At 36.4% G+C, this 16,446-nt stretch overlaps 1 protein-coding gene across 1 annotated transcript in view; it reads right to left on the bottom strand.

Annotated features, from left to right (window-relative positions):
- Window positions 1–16,446, bottom strand: part of LOC102233157 (ephrin type-A receptor 6) — a 52,819-nt gene that overhangs the window by 10,159 nt on the left and 26,214 nt on the right. The window contains exons 7-10 of the mRNA XM_023332982.1: window positions 14,561–14,683; window positions 13,045–13,389; window positions 1,600–1,724; window positions 1,272–1,434 (exon numbers count right to left, since the gene is read on the bottom strand). Coding sequence (XP_023188750.1) covers window positions 1,272–1,434; window positions 1,600–1,724; window positions 13,045–13,389; window positions 14,561–14,683 — 756 coding nt within the window. The remainder of the gene's footprint in view (window positions 1–1,271; window positions 1,435–1,599; window positions 1,725–13,044; window positions 13,390–14,560; window positions 14,684–16,446) is intronic.

The raw sequence follows: 16,446 nt of genomic DNA, 5'->3' as shown, positions 1-16,446 counted from the left end.
GAACCATCACTATCTGTGGAAACCTCACACTGGACTTTAAGCAACATGGATTCTGTGCCTCTCCACTCTCTCTCCAAATGAGACCTTGATTTCCAAATGCAACGCCAACTTTCCTTTCATCTGAAAAGAAAACTTTGGACCACTCAGCTTCAGTGCAGCCCTTTTTCTCCTTAGCCCCTGTACGATATCTCTGATGTTCCCTTGTAAAGCTCCTCAACATTCTTGAATGGCTCTTAAGGGGAACTCAGTACGAGTCCAGATGGTTATTGCCGTTACTGGTGAACCATTTTGTATGACTTTTTTTCCTTCCACTCAACCTTCAGTGCATAGCCCACATCTTTCACAATGTTCGCATTTTTTGAGCTTTACTTGTACATATCCAGGCTGTCTTCTTCTTTCTAGAGTTTCTATTTTTTTTTTCTTCCTCCGAAGAATTTTTGCGGCGCTAGTGGCTCGTATTTTTTCGACAGTAGGCAGACAGGAAGGAGGGTGAGGAGAGGGGGGAAGACATGCGGCAAAGGTCGTCGGGACCGGGAGTCGAACCCGCGACGTCTGCGTCGAGGACTAAGGCCTCCAAACGTGGGGCGTGCTAACCCCCTGCGCCACCATAGCACGCCCCTAGAGGTTCTACTTTTATTTGTATCTATGCTGGTGGATCCCAGCTGATCTTTAATTCAGCTGCAGTTGTTGACAGAAATTCTCAAGGTAGCTTCTGTCAATTTAGGGTGATCTGCCTATGATAGATAGCAGTACAGTTTGTAGATCATTGCATTGATTTGATCACTTCCCTGAGGAGGGGCTGCAACAGCAAATAACATACACCAAAGGGTAATCTTACAATTAACATAAAGAAAAATCTTCAGATGCGGTTGCTAGAAATAGGTTTTGCAGACAATTGGTGTAAAAAAAATTTATATAAAAACAAATATGAAAATCTCCAAAATTATATGTTTGAGTTTATTGTTTAAACTTCTGAAGAGTCATATTACATTATATTATTATATTATGTTGTATTATATTATATTTCTAATGAAATCAAAAGCAGATTTGAAGAAGTTTTGAGCTTGTGGTATAGCTCACAGCTGAACAACAGTAATTAGTTTTATTGATCTGCGGCAAAGAAAGACCACAAATTTCTGTAAGGATTTAGCTGATGATAATGATTTGAGCATCCAATGGATTGCTTGAAAAGCTTGTGACTTGAAAACATGCCATCTTTCTACCTCAGACCGAGCCTTTATGAACACAAACTCCAACATTCACCCTCATACCCTCAGGTGCAGTTGCAAACTCAAAGTTGGGGCTGTAAGCTGTGTAGCCGGCTGAAGTGCGAGCCCGCACATGAAAGACGTAAACAGTCGAGGGTCTGAGGCCTGTGACCACCACTCTGGTGGATTTGGTCCGGGTTGACGAGTAGCTCAGTTGCTCCTGCTCCTGGACGGGCGTGAACAGATAATGAGTAAATGCTAAACAAGAATTAGATAACTGGGTTGTTCTCCTGCTTGTTATCAGAGACCAAGACACATAATTTTTTATCTGAATATTTTTAAAATCAGACGATAAAAGTAATAAAGTATTACTGATATTTAATAATTTTACCTTTTCATAGTATTTGACTTCATAGTCCACAATGTCTGAAGGCGGCTGTTCTACTTCTGACCAGGAGAGGGCGATGCTGTTGTGGGTGGCCCAGTCTTTCCTTACTATTCCCACGAAAGCAGGACCTAAGTCAAAGCAGAAAAGAAGGGAATTTAGAGAATTGAAATATTACATGAAAGACAAAAAAACTGAAGAAATGCTCCTTAGTCTGTTTGGAGCTGACTCAAGAAGAGTCCTTCTTAAGAAGAACAGCAGACTATAGAAACTAATGACCTAAAAGAGTTCAAGTCATCAGAACACAGTGTCACTCACTAAACAAAACCTTTCAAAACTTCTAAGAGCTAAAATAGCACAACAAGAAGATAAAGTAGTGATTTTGGGAAATGCCGGGTCCTGTAGATCGTCACTTCAAAACTTGTAGAAGAAAATCTTTATAAAATGATGTAACAACTTCAAAGCAATTTACCAGATTTCAAGAAAACCTAAAAGTAAAAAAGATGAACAAGCACTTATTTTACCACCAAACGCTTGTATAATGTGCAGATTATTCAGTCTTTTTTTCCCTATCACCACACATACGTGCTGTTGAAAATGGTTGCATCACCTTTGAATTTGTGCAAAAGGATTCTACAAACATGATCAAATCATCAATCAGAAGTTCAAATATTTACCACCAATTATCCTCAGAGCTGGTGCGGTAAGATTCAACAAACTAATAGAGCTCTGTTGCTGAGCTTACTGTTTGAAGGATTATCACTGGAATACTAATTCAGGACCAGACTTGTTTCCTAAAGGGTTCTCACGCTCAGAGAAGCAGATAACCTGGTCCAGACAGATGGCCGCAGACTCAGAGTGGACAGGTCTCTCAAAGACTGCGACACGTCGCTACATTCATTCACTCGTGCTTGTGTTGCAGACCCAACTTTCCCATCTTGTCGTGAAGCCAAGATTTTCTCGGCTCAGACAGAACACTTCACAGTTCAGCAGCTCAAACACTCACATTTAAAAAAGCAGCAGAGGAGAAGTGGAGCTCGCCGAAAGCAGGAATCGAATGCTGACACTTGCAAAAATATCAGTTTTTCATATAAGCACACAGAAATTCTGACTTTTGTTACAAGTCTGGTTTCATACAGTCGAAAACATATTTTTATTTATAAGCTTTAAAAGGTTACATAAACCTTTTTTTTTTACCCTCAATGTCTGACATTAAAACAGACTGGAGCTATTTTCAGCCAATTAAAGATACCAAAATTATTTCTATTTACTAAATGCCACAACAATTTCTCCAAAAGAGTAATGGTTCAAAAGTCAGATTAAAGCTTACAAATGTATTCTGAGGAGAATACCTACATTTTAGGAGACAGGCTTGTGTATCCCTAAGAAACCATCCTAAAGAAGGGGATTGGAGGCATTATGTTGTGGGGGTGTTTTGTTGCAAGTAAAAAATAAAACTGAATAAGAAGTCTCTCCCATTCTGATATATGGAAAATAAATAAATAATTTTCTTAATCCTAACAGACTTGAATTAAGAAGAATTTAGTTCTATATAAAGTCAGACACAGAGAAAAAGGTTATATTTTTCACACAGTGTATGAAAATATTTGGTTTCAGCTAATCATGAGGTGAAAATGCTACATTGCTCTAATTGGTATTCATGACAACAGGATCACATTCTGTCAAAAGCACCAACTCTTTTGACCAGTATTGCTGCTATTATTGACAAAAGTAAAAGAATAATAATAATAAAAAAAACATTTGTTTCATGACTCAAAGTTCGAAAGCAAACAAATTCAGTTTGCAGTTCTGTGACCAAATTCTGGTTTTCAGTTAAATGAAAATATATAGTCTTGTCCACTCTGTTTATTTTATAATTTCACGTTTCAAATTCTTGAAAATGAAACACTGAATGTTTTTACTTCTGCATTGCCTAGGAAATCCATAAAACTTTAGCAGGGAATATAAAGGGTTAACTTTAACCCACAGAGGCAGAACATCCACATGCAGAAAGGAGGCTTTTCTTTACGTGGTGACAGTTTGTCAGCTTTTGTGATGGAGATGCATAATGCTTGGGCTCTAAGGCCTTCAGGGACTTCTTGCATGAAATAATATGAGATTAATTCTTGTGATTTGAAAGGATCTGTTGAAAAATATCTTAAACTCAGTAGCGCTCAGAAACTTTGAATAAGAATAGAAAATTAGTTGTTAGTAGCTGTTAAAGCCACAAAAGACATACTGTACGTAAACCATATAAGGGACATTGCTATGCAAGATTTTCTCAGCATGCTTTTGGCACAGTTTATTATTTAGGCTCAAATCCAACAGAAAAAAATTCTTTATGTGCATCAAGATTAAAAAAACAAATTTGAATATTTGAAAAAAAAAAAACCATACCTTCTTATGCAATAGCCTATTTTAGTTTGGCTCAAAGCAATCGCCTTTCAAGGTACCTCCATCTATGAGATTCTCTAGGAAAATTGCTTTAATTTATTTACAGAACTCTCAGCCTAAAGTAATAGAAAATCTGAAAACATGTGAAAATGGGTTAAACCTTAGCAGATGCTAAACAAGATGAAGAAAACGAAGGAAAGGAAGCCAAGAGGAGAGAGCGAATGAGTGAACAGGGAGAGCTGCAAAAAATCCCATGAGGTTGCATCTCCCCAGCATCTGAGCATAAAAATAGAAGACAGTTTTTTTTTTGTTTTTTTTCCCAGAGCATGGGGGTGAAAACAGAGGAGAATCAACTGAAGGGAACGGGGGGAAAAGCATAGAGTGAGAATCCTCCACTGAATCAGGACACCAAAACAGTGGAAAACGTTCACGAGACCAGTTGTTCTACAAAAGGATAGATCACTCTAATGGGAGCAGCAGAGCAATAAAGTTTACAAGTCAAGATAATTTGCTAAGAATAAATTAGATGCATTATGCATGTACAGTCACACTTTATCATTTCTAAAGTTTTATGCATCAGATCATAATAAAACTGAGCAGATTTTCACCATGCACTGAAAATATATAAACCTAACTTAACATGTGAGATTGCACACTGGACTTGTTTATTAAACAAAAGGAAAATAAAAAGTATGTCTTGTTTTCTGTATGAAATTATGAATCTCACATGGAATCTCACATCTACTTTACAACATTTCACTGTTTGCATAATCCAACATTAGAAAAGAGTCAGTCGTTTGGAAAGTGTCCTAAAACTTGATTCAGGTGCTACTAAACAAGCCCAAATCATTACTGTAATGAAGGCATATATGGCTCAAACCAAACATTCACTGAGTGTCACAGACATAAAGCTTTTGTTCTTTTACAGAACATGCAGACAATTTTGAACATGTAATTTTTCTATTGTAAAGCAAATAACAAATAGGACAAAATAACTGAAAACTTTCACGTGCATATCTATTCACCCCCCTAAATTTGGTACTTTTTAGAGCTGCAGTTTGCAGCGATTACAGCTGCAAGTTTCTGAATAATTCTCAATGAGTTCGCCGCATCTTACCACTGCGATTTATCCCCATTCCTCAAAGTCACACTGCTCCTTCAAGTTAAACGGTTTCCACTGGTGAACAGCATTCTTCAAGTCTGACCACTGGTTCTCAATTTGATTATAGTCTGTGCTTTGAGTAGGCCTCTCCAATACATTTACATGTTTCCCACTTAAGTGTTACTGTGGCAGCATCTGAGGGTCACTGCCATGTTGGAAGATGAACCTTCATCCAAAGCTTAAATCACGAACAGACTGAAACCGTTTTTTTTATCAAGGATATTCATCTTCCCCTTGAATCTGAATGGTTTCCCAGTGCCTGCTGCTGAAAAATGTCCCCACAGCATGATTCTGTCACCACCATGTCTCATTGTGACAATGGTTTTCTTGGGATGATGAGATGTGTTGACTTTGCACCAAACAGTTTTCTTGGTAGCTGAAAAATGTAATTTTGGTCTCATCTGACCAAAGCACCTTCCACCATACATTTGACGATAATGGAATTTGTGGTATTATGATATCTAATGGATTTGTGATATCTAAATCTGCGATAATCTGCGGACCATCATAGATTTAGATATGATTTTTAAAACCTAAACCTTATATTACTTCTGAACAACTATGTCCCTGGCTTGTTTTTAGATGTCTTTGGTCTTCACGGTGTTGTTTGGTTAGTGATGGCGTTGCAACATTTGGGGTCTTTTAGAAAAGGTGTGTATTTACCGAAGATCACGTGACACTTAGATTGCACACAGGTGGATCTTAGTTCACTAAGCATGTGACTTCTTAAGTTAATTGGTTGCACCAGAACTTTTAAGAGACTTCATAGGAAAAGGGGTGAATACATAAGCATATGACAATTTACAATTATTTCATTAAAACAATTTTCATGTGTTTGTATTTTTCATTTCAATTCACCAACCTAGAATACTGTATATAATGCAGATGCATTATACTTTAACACACAAAATGGCAAGGGGTGAATACTTTCACAAGGCACAGTAACGTTAAGGTTGACAACTTTCCTGAAATTTTTTCCACTTGTGAATGATGCTGTTTCACTGTAGAACGATGGACTTCAAAATGTTTGAAAAAGGCCTTATAACTTTTAACAGATTGACAGACAGAATCAATGCTTCTCTTAGATCAGTGCTGATGCCCATCCTTCCTGGCATTGCTCTAAAACACATTTATTCACTCCAGACAAAATGTCTAGTTTAATAGACGGTTTTAGAGCTGCTAACGATAAATGAATTGCTTTCATTAGCACAACTTGGCTGCTGCTTAGCATTTTAAATGAGATGGAAGCAGCAAAGGTATTCTCAGGTTTTTACTGCATCTCCATTTTGGCTTTGCTTTAGTTTAATAAACAAATACAGGTGGGTTCTCTTGCATGGTTTCGTACACTTATGGTTAGAGTCTAGTATGTTCTTCTAGATAAATAATCTAAATAAAAAAGTATAAAACTTTAAAACTTCATCCTGGTAACAGTGCATTTACGCAACAGTTTTTATATTATTTACGCTAAAAATATACAATGCCTTTAAAAAGTATTCATATTCCAATGTCAATGTATTTTGTTGCAATTTTTGAGATAGACCACAATAATACACTATATGGAAGAAAAATAACCTGGTTTTTACATCTCTGTGAGGTGTGGGAGCTGTAGGTTTTAAATGCTTTAGTGTAAAGACTTTGGAGCCAACTTTTGCTGCAATTACAGCTGCAAGTTATTTGGGTTATTTCTTTACCATTTTTACACATTTAGACACAAAGTTTTTAATTACTCTTCTTTACAAAATAGATCACACTCAGCAACTGAACAGATGCTGTCTGTGAACATCAGTGTTCAACCTTTGCCACTTTCCCTATGGACCCAGCACATATATCCTCTAAATTAAACTGTTCTATTGTACATCTGCCTGTGTGTAGTGCATTATTGCTGTGTTGTTTTCTCAGGTCTTTTTGCAGCCTGTAACATGTTAACTTATAGAATTGCCTGGTTTTAGCTTCATCTACTTTCCCAATAATTCCAACCACATTTCCTGTTGCTGCTGAATAAAAGCATACCCCAGCATGATGCTACCACCACTGTGCTTCTTTGTGAGGATGCTGTGCTCAAGGCAAAGTCCAATGTTAGTCTTAGTGATTTCCATTTGCTCAGAAAGATTTATTTTGGTCTCATGTGATCAGGAGACTATCTTTGAAATTCCTGCTGGGTCTTGTACAATCTTTAAACATACCTGAAACAAGCATGGCTTTTTTTCTGGACATTCCTCTCTAAAGGCATAAAAGAGACCAATAGTGTTCCAGTCTTTTTTTTTATCTTAATTATGTTGTTTGTTCACTAATATTCTGTAACAAACCATGGAGGCTTTCCCAGAACAACTTTACTACTAATGTGATTCAGGAAAGTAATTGTTTGCACTCTATTATATTCAGAGATATGAGAGTAAAGGGGGGTGAACACAAATGCACAACAAACTAGATCATATTTGTTCTGATATGCTTCATACAGAGGGAGGCTATGTTGGTGAATTCCTGTTGGTGCTGCACATTTCTGATCTGTGCAGCAAACCCCTTGCACCAATTTGCACTCACTTCTCTATGCTTCTTCAAAGAGCGCTGCAGTGAAATAAGTGGGAGGAATCTTCAGTGACAAATGCTCTGCTGAGCAACAACTAGCCCACAGCGTGTTCTGGGCAGAGCGCAGCTCAGTCTTCATAAATAGAGAGATCATCCAGCTCTCCCAGCGCTGCGCCACTACTTTGAGAAACGTCAGGATGACAGCTGACCATCATTGGCCGGGAAGAATCTTGGCTCACCATAAAACTAGCTATGCAGCCACAGATGCACAAGCAGCTTGTAAAGTCTGTTGAGAATTAGTAGCTTAACAGAGATGACTTTAATCTGATTAGTCTACAAAATCCAAAATATCAAATTATGTATTTTGTATGATGGATTACCTACAATATGATATGAAGAGCTTTAGCTTTAGAGATCTAAAGTTAAACAATGAAAATAATAATTGTAGTGATTATATGCAAATTTTGTTAATCGGGTTTAAAGAACAAGATTTAAAGCCACAAGAAAAAAAAAAAGTGCATCTTGTTAGGAGGAGGAAAATGCTAGAATCCAAAGATGGCACTGAAAAAATCTTTGGAAAACAATATGCATATCTGTAGGTGGTAATTGTGTGCAAATGTCATTTTTATGAATCTTGTTTGTTTACATATGTGCCTCGTTGTGCATGCATACAGTATGTCTGCTGAAGAAAAGCAGTTTGACAACTTAATCCAGCCTAAACATCCTAATAGGAACATCCCCACAGACTGCCTGTTCTCCTCTGTGGAGATTACTTTGCATTCTGACATCCTCCCATCAGTCTAGCAGCTTTTGCCAGGGAGACTGGAATGTGGTGACACACATACGGCCGACATCTGCTTTTACAGAAAGATGAATGTTTTGCAGCATATCTACTCTAAAAACAGATTTATAAATTATTGTTCTCTATGCACTAGAAGGCAATTAGGTAGAGATACGGTTACAAAACCTGGTATTATGTTAGCACCAGTGGACTCTACATCAGCTTAGTCAAGCAATTTAATTAAAACCTACACGGCTGGATAAATGAAAGTTGGGTAAACATGACAATAAATTATTAGAAAAAATCTTACGATTAGCTTTTACTATATGAAAACACAATCTAAATATGTCCAGAGGCTTAATTCATGACAGTGAAAAAAAACAAAACAATATTTTTCCAATTGGTCAAATTTCTATTTAAAAATATAATGACTTAATTACTTGCAAAGCATCTTACTTGAGTCACATAACAGCAAAATCCTCCACTTTTCCACTTATGGATATTGCTATGGATTCCTTTAGTGAAATTGCTACAACATAAACTGATGATGCATGTTTTGGAACAAACAGGTCCAATGGCTTTCTGAGATTGTACTAATAAAGTCCTGAAGGATCGCATTTTCCCTGCCAGTAGGAACTTACTAATGGTATAACAACTGAATGGCACACTGTGCTGCAATGTTACTCGTTCAACAACATGCATTCACTGACAATTGAAACATGGCTTTATTTATTTTATTAATTATTTATTTAGGTTTATTTTCCCATTTGCTCAATAAACTATAAGGTGCAGTTACTGGTATTCTGAAGTTTTGGAGGCCAAATTTCAGTTAAAAAAAAAATATTTTCTCAAACTCTTCTAAAAATTACAGAGGTACTTCTCAGTAGACAACTGGAAGCAATACAAGGAGACTAAAATGGTAATGTGGTTTATGCCAATGTGACATCAAAAAAGCTCAAAGTAAAGTTGAAGTGCTGTCTGTTCTTTTCTTCATACACACAACTATTTCACAAACTCGTGTTTTATAACCACTGATTTATTGAAACTGGCAGTACTGAACTGAATTAGATTATAACTCGGATTGTTTTGGGTCGTAATATTGAATTAGAATAGACTGGAAAGAAACAGGATTAAATTAAACTGAAAAACTCAGAGTTATTTTTTGTTTGTTTTGGACCCTTTCAGACCTGCATTGTGCATTTGAACGTTCTGATCAAGATCACTGTTCCTGCAGAATAATGGAAGATTTCTCTCCCTTAAGAGACAACAGGGATGTCAGTTGTTTATAGTTTACTTGTCAAAGTTGCCAGAGGACTAAACTAAACTAAACTAAATTAAACTTTCAGAAAAAGAAAACAAATCATTTTCACTCTATATAAAGTTAAGTTAATTTTGTATAAATTGGACTTTTCAATGGTTCAATCCATATGCATGGACAATGTTTATTTATTTATTTTTGTAAAAGACTGTTTTATGTGGAAAGGTGAAAACTTGGCCAGAGGCAATCTGACATTGACATCGTGGCACCAAAGAGTCTATGAACAAAGAGGGCTGACAAGCAAAACACATCTGTGGGGTCATGAAAAGCTCAAGCCAGCATAGTGAATAAAACTGAAGGAAAAACGAAACGCACTGCCACAAATTGCAATCCAAAGTCACAGCAACAAGCTAAAGCTTGATTTTGAAAGCACTAATGATTATTGTAGCTATTTATTACAACATTAACTATAAGATATGACTGATATTGGTGAGTATACTTAGAGTGAAAGCTCTGAAGCATTGTAAGAAATATAATTATAGGATCTACATTGAGTTTAAAACATAAAAGCTTTGAATGTTGCACAATCTATCTATCTATCTATCTATCTATCTATCTATCTATCTATCTATCTATCTATCTATCTATCTATCTATCTATCTATCTATCTATCTATCTATCTATCTATCTATCTATCTATCTATCTATCTATCTATCTATCTATCTATCTATCTATCTATCTATCTATCTATCTATCTATAGATATAGATATGTGTATATCTATATCTATATATACAGTATATACTTGACTCCATCCTCAGAGACCACATGGCTATAGCTGCATAATAAAACCCTGATGAACGGGATCAATGTACAAGAGGTGGATGTTCTTCAGGCATTTATTATTCATAGTAAGCTTCTCACAGCATATGAGAGAAGAAATTACACTGTGAGTCTGAAAAATTATTTTGTCCCACTAGAGGCTCACTGTGGTGTGAGTGTTCCTCATTGGAAAATAACACATTCAGTGGGTGGTTTCTATTGTTGCCTGGCGCTAATAATCACTTCCATCATTAGAGCTTAATAAGTTAGGAGAATTGCATCAAATGTCACAAATTAACGTTTTAAAGAATACAAAATAAAACATTCTCCCGGAAAAAATGAAAACACACATGCCAACGTATGATATTAAAGAGGCATCACTACTTATTACTGGAAAATTTATTATTATTATTATTATTATTATTATTATTATTATTATTATTATTATTATTATTATTATTATTATTATTATTATTATTATTATTATTATTATTATTATCGTTATTAATAATAATAATAATAATAATAGTATCAGATTGTATTCCACCACTGGAGACATTTGTCATCCTTATAAGGTGTGTTATTAAAAAACAACAGGCTAAATATGAGGAAATTCATATGATCTGTTACAAGACAGTCATAGGATTTATCACAGATGTACTGTATACATTTTTGGTGCAAATGGAGAACTGATCAGATTGTAATATGCTGCTAGGGGAAAACAAATACACTGGAATAATGTATTAACCTACCCCATTCCACCTTCATTTTGACTTTATTAATCAGCTATTCCTTCAGTATTTCTGCCCTTGAAATTTAAGTTTGAGGTTAGACCTCAGGTGTTTTTATTTTTGCTCATTCAAGTCCAAGACAATGATCCCTTGTGAACCCGTGGCGCAGCAGACTTCAGGTCAGCTGGGTTCTGCTAATTAGAATTAGGTTCAGCTCAGAGAGGCTCTGTCAGCTCTTCGAGGGTCACAAGTATGCGTCACACATTGACTCATTAAGTTGGACTACAAGGCTGGTCAAGTGGGAGCACGGTGCTCAGGAAGCAAAACTGCTAATTTTCTAGTGTATCACTACGAGCTGCAAACTGAACATTATTTAAGTATGAATCATAATGAAGCACATACATTTACATATTAATACGCACAAAGTAATTAAAGGCCAATTCAGTATTGACCCAAAAAAGAAAAGCAAAGTTTAAGTAAATCTAGTGCATGAAATTTAACTTTGTGAAGGCATCTGTATATAAAGTACCTAAAACAAGAAACTGTTTTAAATCAGTTTCAGCAATTAAAAACTCTCGCCTGAAAATCTGGAAAATTTTTAATCTGTCTCCACATGGCTGGACAGGCAGGATAACCCACTGGGACTATTGCAAGCAAATTAACCAAATACCTCTTCACCGTCTCTCCCTCATTCTTAGTCTGAACTTTACCTTTTGCACATTCATGCTAGGGCACAGGAAGTTCTACTTATACCATTGTTTTCGTAGTAAGAAAATAGTTGTTATGACATTGTGAGCCTAAAAACAAGGATTTGTTTTTAGGCTCACATTTTCCCAGAACTTATGTGATGAGACTGCTGTCTGGGAACTGCCAGTATTTTCAGATGTTGACGTTTCAGAGTCATCTGACCTTGAACCTGGTGTAGTTGTTATGCCAGGACACTAAATGGCGCTGTGATTTTGGCTTGCATAAAAATATGCATGTGCTTTTGACCCTTTACTTCCACCTCATTTAGAAAACAGTAACTTGTCTGTCTCTGATGAAACAAATGCTGGACATACAGGTGCATACACAAATAGAAAAATTTGTTCGCACCTAGTTATTATGGTTTAAAGTAATAGACTACCATCCAAAATGTGCTGAAATGTAAAGGTGGAAGACTTCTTTAAAATAAACTGCACAAAACCAAACTGCAGAAAAAAGTCAAAAAGAGGAACTATGATTGAGATCATAACATGCGATACAAAAGACACAATGTGTAATAATTTTATAAAATAAAATGACTTCCGACTTGTATAGCACTTTTCAGGAACCTCAAAGACCATTTACAAAGAAATCAGTCATTCCCATTCACACACAGATGATGGTAAGCTACTACATAGTAGCCACAATCACTCTGGGGCAGACCGACAGAAACGAGGCAGCCATGTTGCACCATTGGTTCTTCTGACCAACACCAGCAGCCAAGGTGGTAAATATCTTGTCCCAGGGCACAACAGCAGAGGCAAACAGGGTGGGAATTGAACCAGTGACCCACCAATTGCTGGGCATCCCAGAAGTAAAACCAACTTCAGTTTAAAGATAGTTTCCAATTATTCACACATCTTATAAATAAAGTACATAAGAATAATCACATACAAGAATGCAGCAGTGTGTTTACATCATTCAAATTTAACCCTAACCCTACTCAAAACATGAAGTCTGTAAAATATTCAAAAGCGCTTTGATGAGAGCTTTATTCTCAGAATATGCGATTTTGCGACAACAGCTCACTCACCGACTTGGTGTGTATTGACGGTAACATTTGCCAGTGATCGCGGAGCCACACCCAGTCCAGAGACGCCATTCACAGCTTCAACGTGGAAGGTATAATTGGTATGCATCGCATAATCCAGTATTGCCACAGAGGTACCGGTTATACCGAGCGGTCGGGGGATAAATCTCAGGTCTGGTTCACATGGCTCACATTGGCTCACACCAACATCACCACCATCACATCGTTGGCACAGAACGTTGTAGGTGATGTCGCTTCTTCCTCCTGTGTTGATTGGAGGCATCCATTGCAAGAAGAGAGCAGTGTCATTGATTAGCGAGATCAGATTTCTTGGAGCTGATGGGGGCCCTGAAGAGAAGCGCAAACAGTAGAACACAGGAATTCATATAAAAATAAAAATAAAACATATTTTTTTAAACAAAAACCTTATCCTAAATTCGCTCCTCATATGACAAGTGGGGGGGCAGTGAGTGTTGCTGAAAACTTAGGCAAATAATGTGCAATGAGAGTGTAGGTTGTTGAGGATAAATATATCTTTGGTCCTGGATAGAAATCAGCCGCTCCTCGTCTTTATTTTAGCTTCCAAAGCTGTCCATGATATCATTTGGCAAAGAAATGTGAAGTTTTGTGAGCATGTCCTTAAATGTCTGTGTGAAGTTGTGTGGGTGGTAGGTTTTCACAGAGTTTTAAATGTTTTGTTCTAGCATCCAACTTGTCAATCTCTCGCACACAAATATCTGAAATTTCCATGCCTGTTATGGAGTACTTTGTTTTTAACTGCTTTTGAAACCAAAAAAATACAACTTAGACTGTAATGAAAATCACCGTAAAACCATGTTTAAACTGAGGATCACAAGTTAGAATGAAATAAGATTTTAAATGAATTAAAACATTGCTCAAAGCTTGGAAACTGCAGCTTCGTTGAAGCGCTGCCTTGGAGTGGTTGCACCGCTCATTTTGCGCAGCCAAATGTCCGCCACTGGAGATTAAAGGATTTCTCAAACATGGATTAAAGAATCAAGACAACACCCCAGGTATGTTTATGATGAGAAAAAAACTTTATAATGTCATGTAAAGCTCAAAAAATTTGATTTTACATAATACTGCCCCTTCAATGTCAAGTGAGTATGATAAGAAAGCTTAAAGTGTTTATAAGGATATACATAAATGTGGCTACTGTAGGAAGGAGGATACATTAACATGCAAATGACTACAGTAGGGAAATGGATTCCCACAGTCCTGATTATAGCAAAAGTTAATGAGATCATGATGACCACTGATAACAGAAAATGAAAAATATATTGAAAATACAATAAAATATATCATAGTTCATAAAATGTAAACTTGAGATATCCAAGGGAAAATCCAACCTTCTGGATTCATACTGTGGATGCTATCTTTACCCGTCTGTGGGATTCTCTGTTCCCTTCTAAAAACTAAAATGGCTGCAACTTGAAATGTTTCCTTCATTTATAGTTCTACTTACTGGTACAGGCCATTGATGAAGGATCTTTGATACCTCTGTAGAAGCCTTTATCGCAGTGACAGATTGTGGCAGCCTGGTCATGGCTGGAGCTGTGCTGAGGGCATTTGGAGCATTTAGTGTTCCCAGCAAACGCCTTGAAGTAGCCAGGTTTACAAGCTGGAGAGCAGAAAAAGACAAAACAAAACGGTTGGGAAAATTTAGCATCCAAAGGTAAAGTACCGTGGTTGAAGAGCACCTACTTATTTGCTCACCTAGATAATGGCACAAAGCTGTACAAGCGCAGCTCCAAAAATTTTTATCTTTTTTTTAAAGCTTCCAAACTTTTTGTCACTCATTTCAGAACGTGAAACTCATGGCTCATTTTCATCACATTCGGATTTTTGAAGCTGTGCTTGTAAGGTTCTGTTCAAAATTCAATTCACAGTTCACTAACATGTTTTGAAGTGAAAAGAAAACAAAGACACTATGAGATTGTTAAGACACCTACAACCTCTGGATTTCCTACTCATCTCCAGGGAAGCTCATTTTAGCTGCATGTACCAACGATTTCATTCAGCTCATATTTCCCTATTATCAGCCCGTGGCACTGCTTAGGTGTAATGAAAGTGCAGGTTTCTTATCATATTTCTTTATCAACACTCTTTCGAATCAAGAGCTTTGTATGTTGACTCTTTACCGCTACACACTGAATTGATGTACTGAATTGATGAAACCCCGTGAACTGTGTAAAAAAAATACAATAACAATGATGACAAATGGCAGATCAAAAGCCACAGACCAAGTTTGAATAGTAATAATGATGGCTGTGAGGAGCTCATTTATTTTCATTAAATTGGATTACAAGATTTTTCACACTGAGAATACTTTGAAAACAGTCAAAGAAAGTCCATTTATAACTGAGTGCTATTAAAATACTAAAGCAAATAAAAATAATTACAGCTGAACATCTGATAGATGTTTAGTTCTATCAGATGGCCAAGGTATTCTCAAATTTTCATCCTTAAACAGCTCGGCTGTTGAATTTCCAAATTAAAATTCTACCTTTCCATTTCTATTTTTCTGTCAATATTTTCTATATTTTCAATATTTCATATGTAGCTATTCCGTTTTCACCTTTTCTTGTTTGTCATCTTTCTTCCAATACATTTCCTCTTCCATTTGCCTCCCTGCTTTACTCTCTGTTGCCTTTTTTTTCAAAACTTATCAGAAGATGGAAATAGCCATTACACATTTACTCCTATCTTACCTAACTTCCTTGAATGAAAAGTAAAGCAATAACAGTGGTTATTTAATTTCTGGGAATTTATTTTTCAGGACGATTTGCATGGGAAAACATTGTATGCTCCTGGGAAGGATAACAATTACAAAATTAGCGAGTACATATGCCTGCTACTGGACAGGAAACGAAATGATAGAGCAAAACCATTAACACCCAGAAAACAGGGTGCGGGTCACATGAATTGTTTTCTCTCACTCTGCCTCACATATATTCATTAATCCAGACACATCTTGTGTGTTATGCAAGAAACTTCTAATTAAAATTTACATGTTAAATTGAAGCTAAATAAAATACAACAAAATACAGGCAATTAATAAGATTTGATGGTTAGAAAATAACTGATGTGTGCAATATCTACAATCCAGCTTTGTTCAGAAGTAGACATACAATCAGCATGAACTTGAAAATGACTTTGTGCACAGTCTAAACCTAGACAGTGGTGCTCCAGCAGCTTTTTGCTCATGGCAGCTTTGACATTTGGTGATTCCTAAGTTGTTCCTGGACGTCCTAATTTATTTCCTGTAATCAGAGAGGAGTAGGCTTAGTCTTTTCTTAGACATGTAGAACCTTTTGAACAATGATTTAGAAATTACCCCAAAAAGATTTATCATTTGTGTAAATCTACACTTTCCTTGTCTTT

Source organism: Xiphophorus maculatus, chromosome 4 (genome assembly GCF_002775205.1).
Source record: "Xiphophorus maculatus strain JP 163 A chromosome 4, X_maculatus-5.0-male, whole genome shotgun sequence".
NCBI lineage: Eukaryota > Metazoa > Chordata > Actinopteri > Cyprinodontiformes > Poeciliidae > Xiphophorus > Xiphophorus maculatus.
The sequence above is the reverse complement of the archived record's forward strand: the minus strand, read 5'-3'. Positions and strand labels throughout refer to the sequence as shown.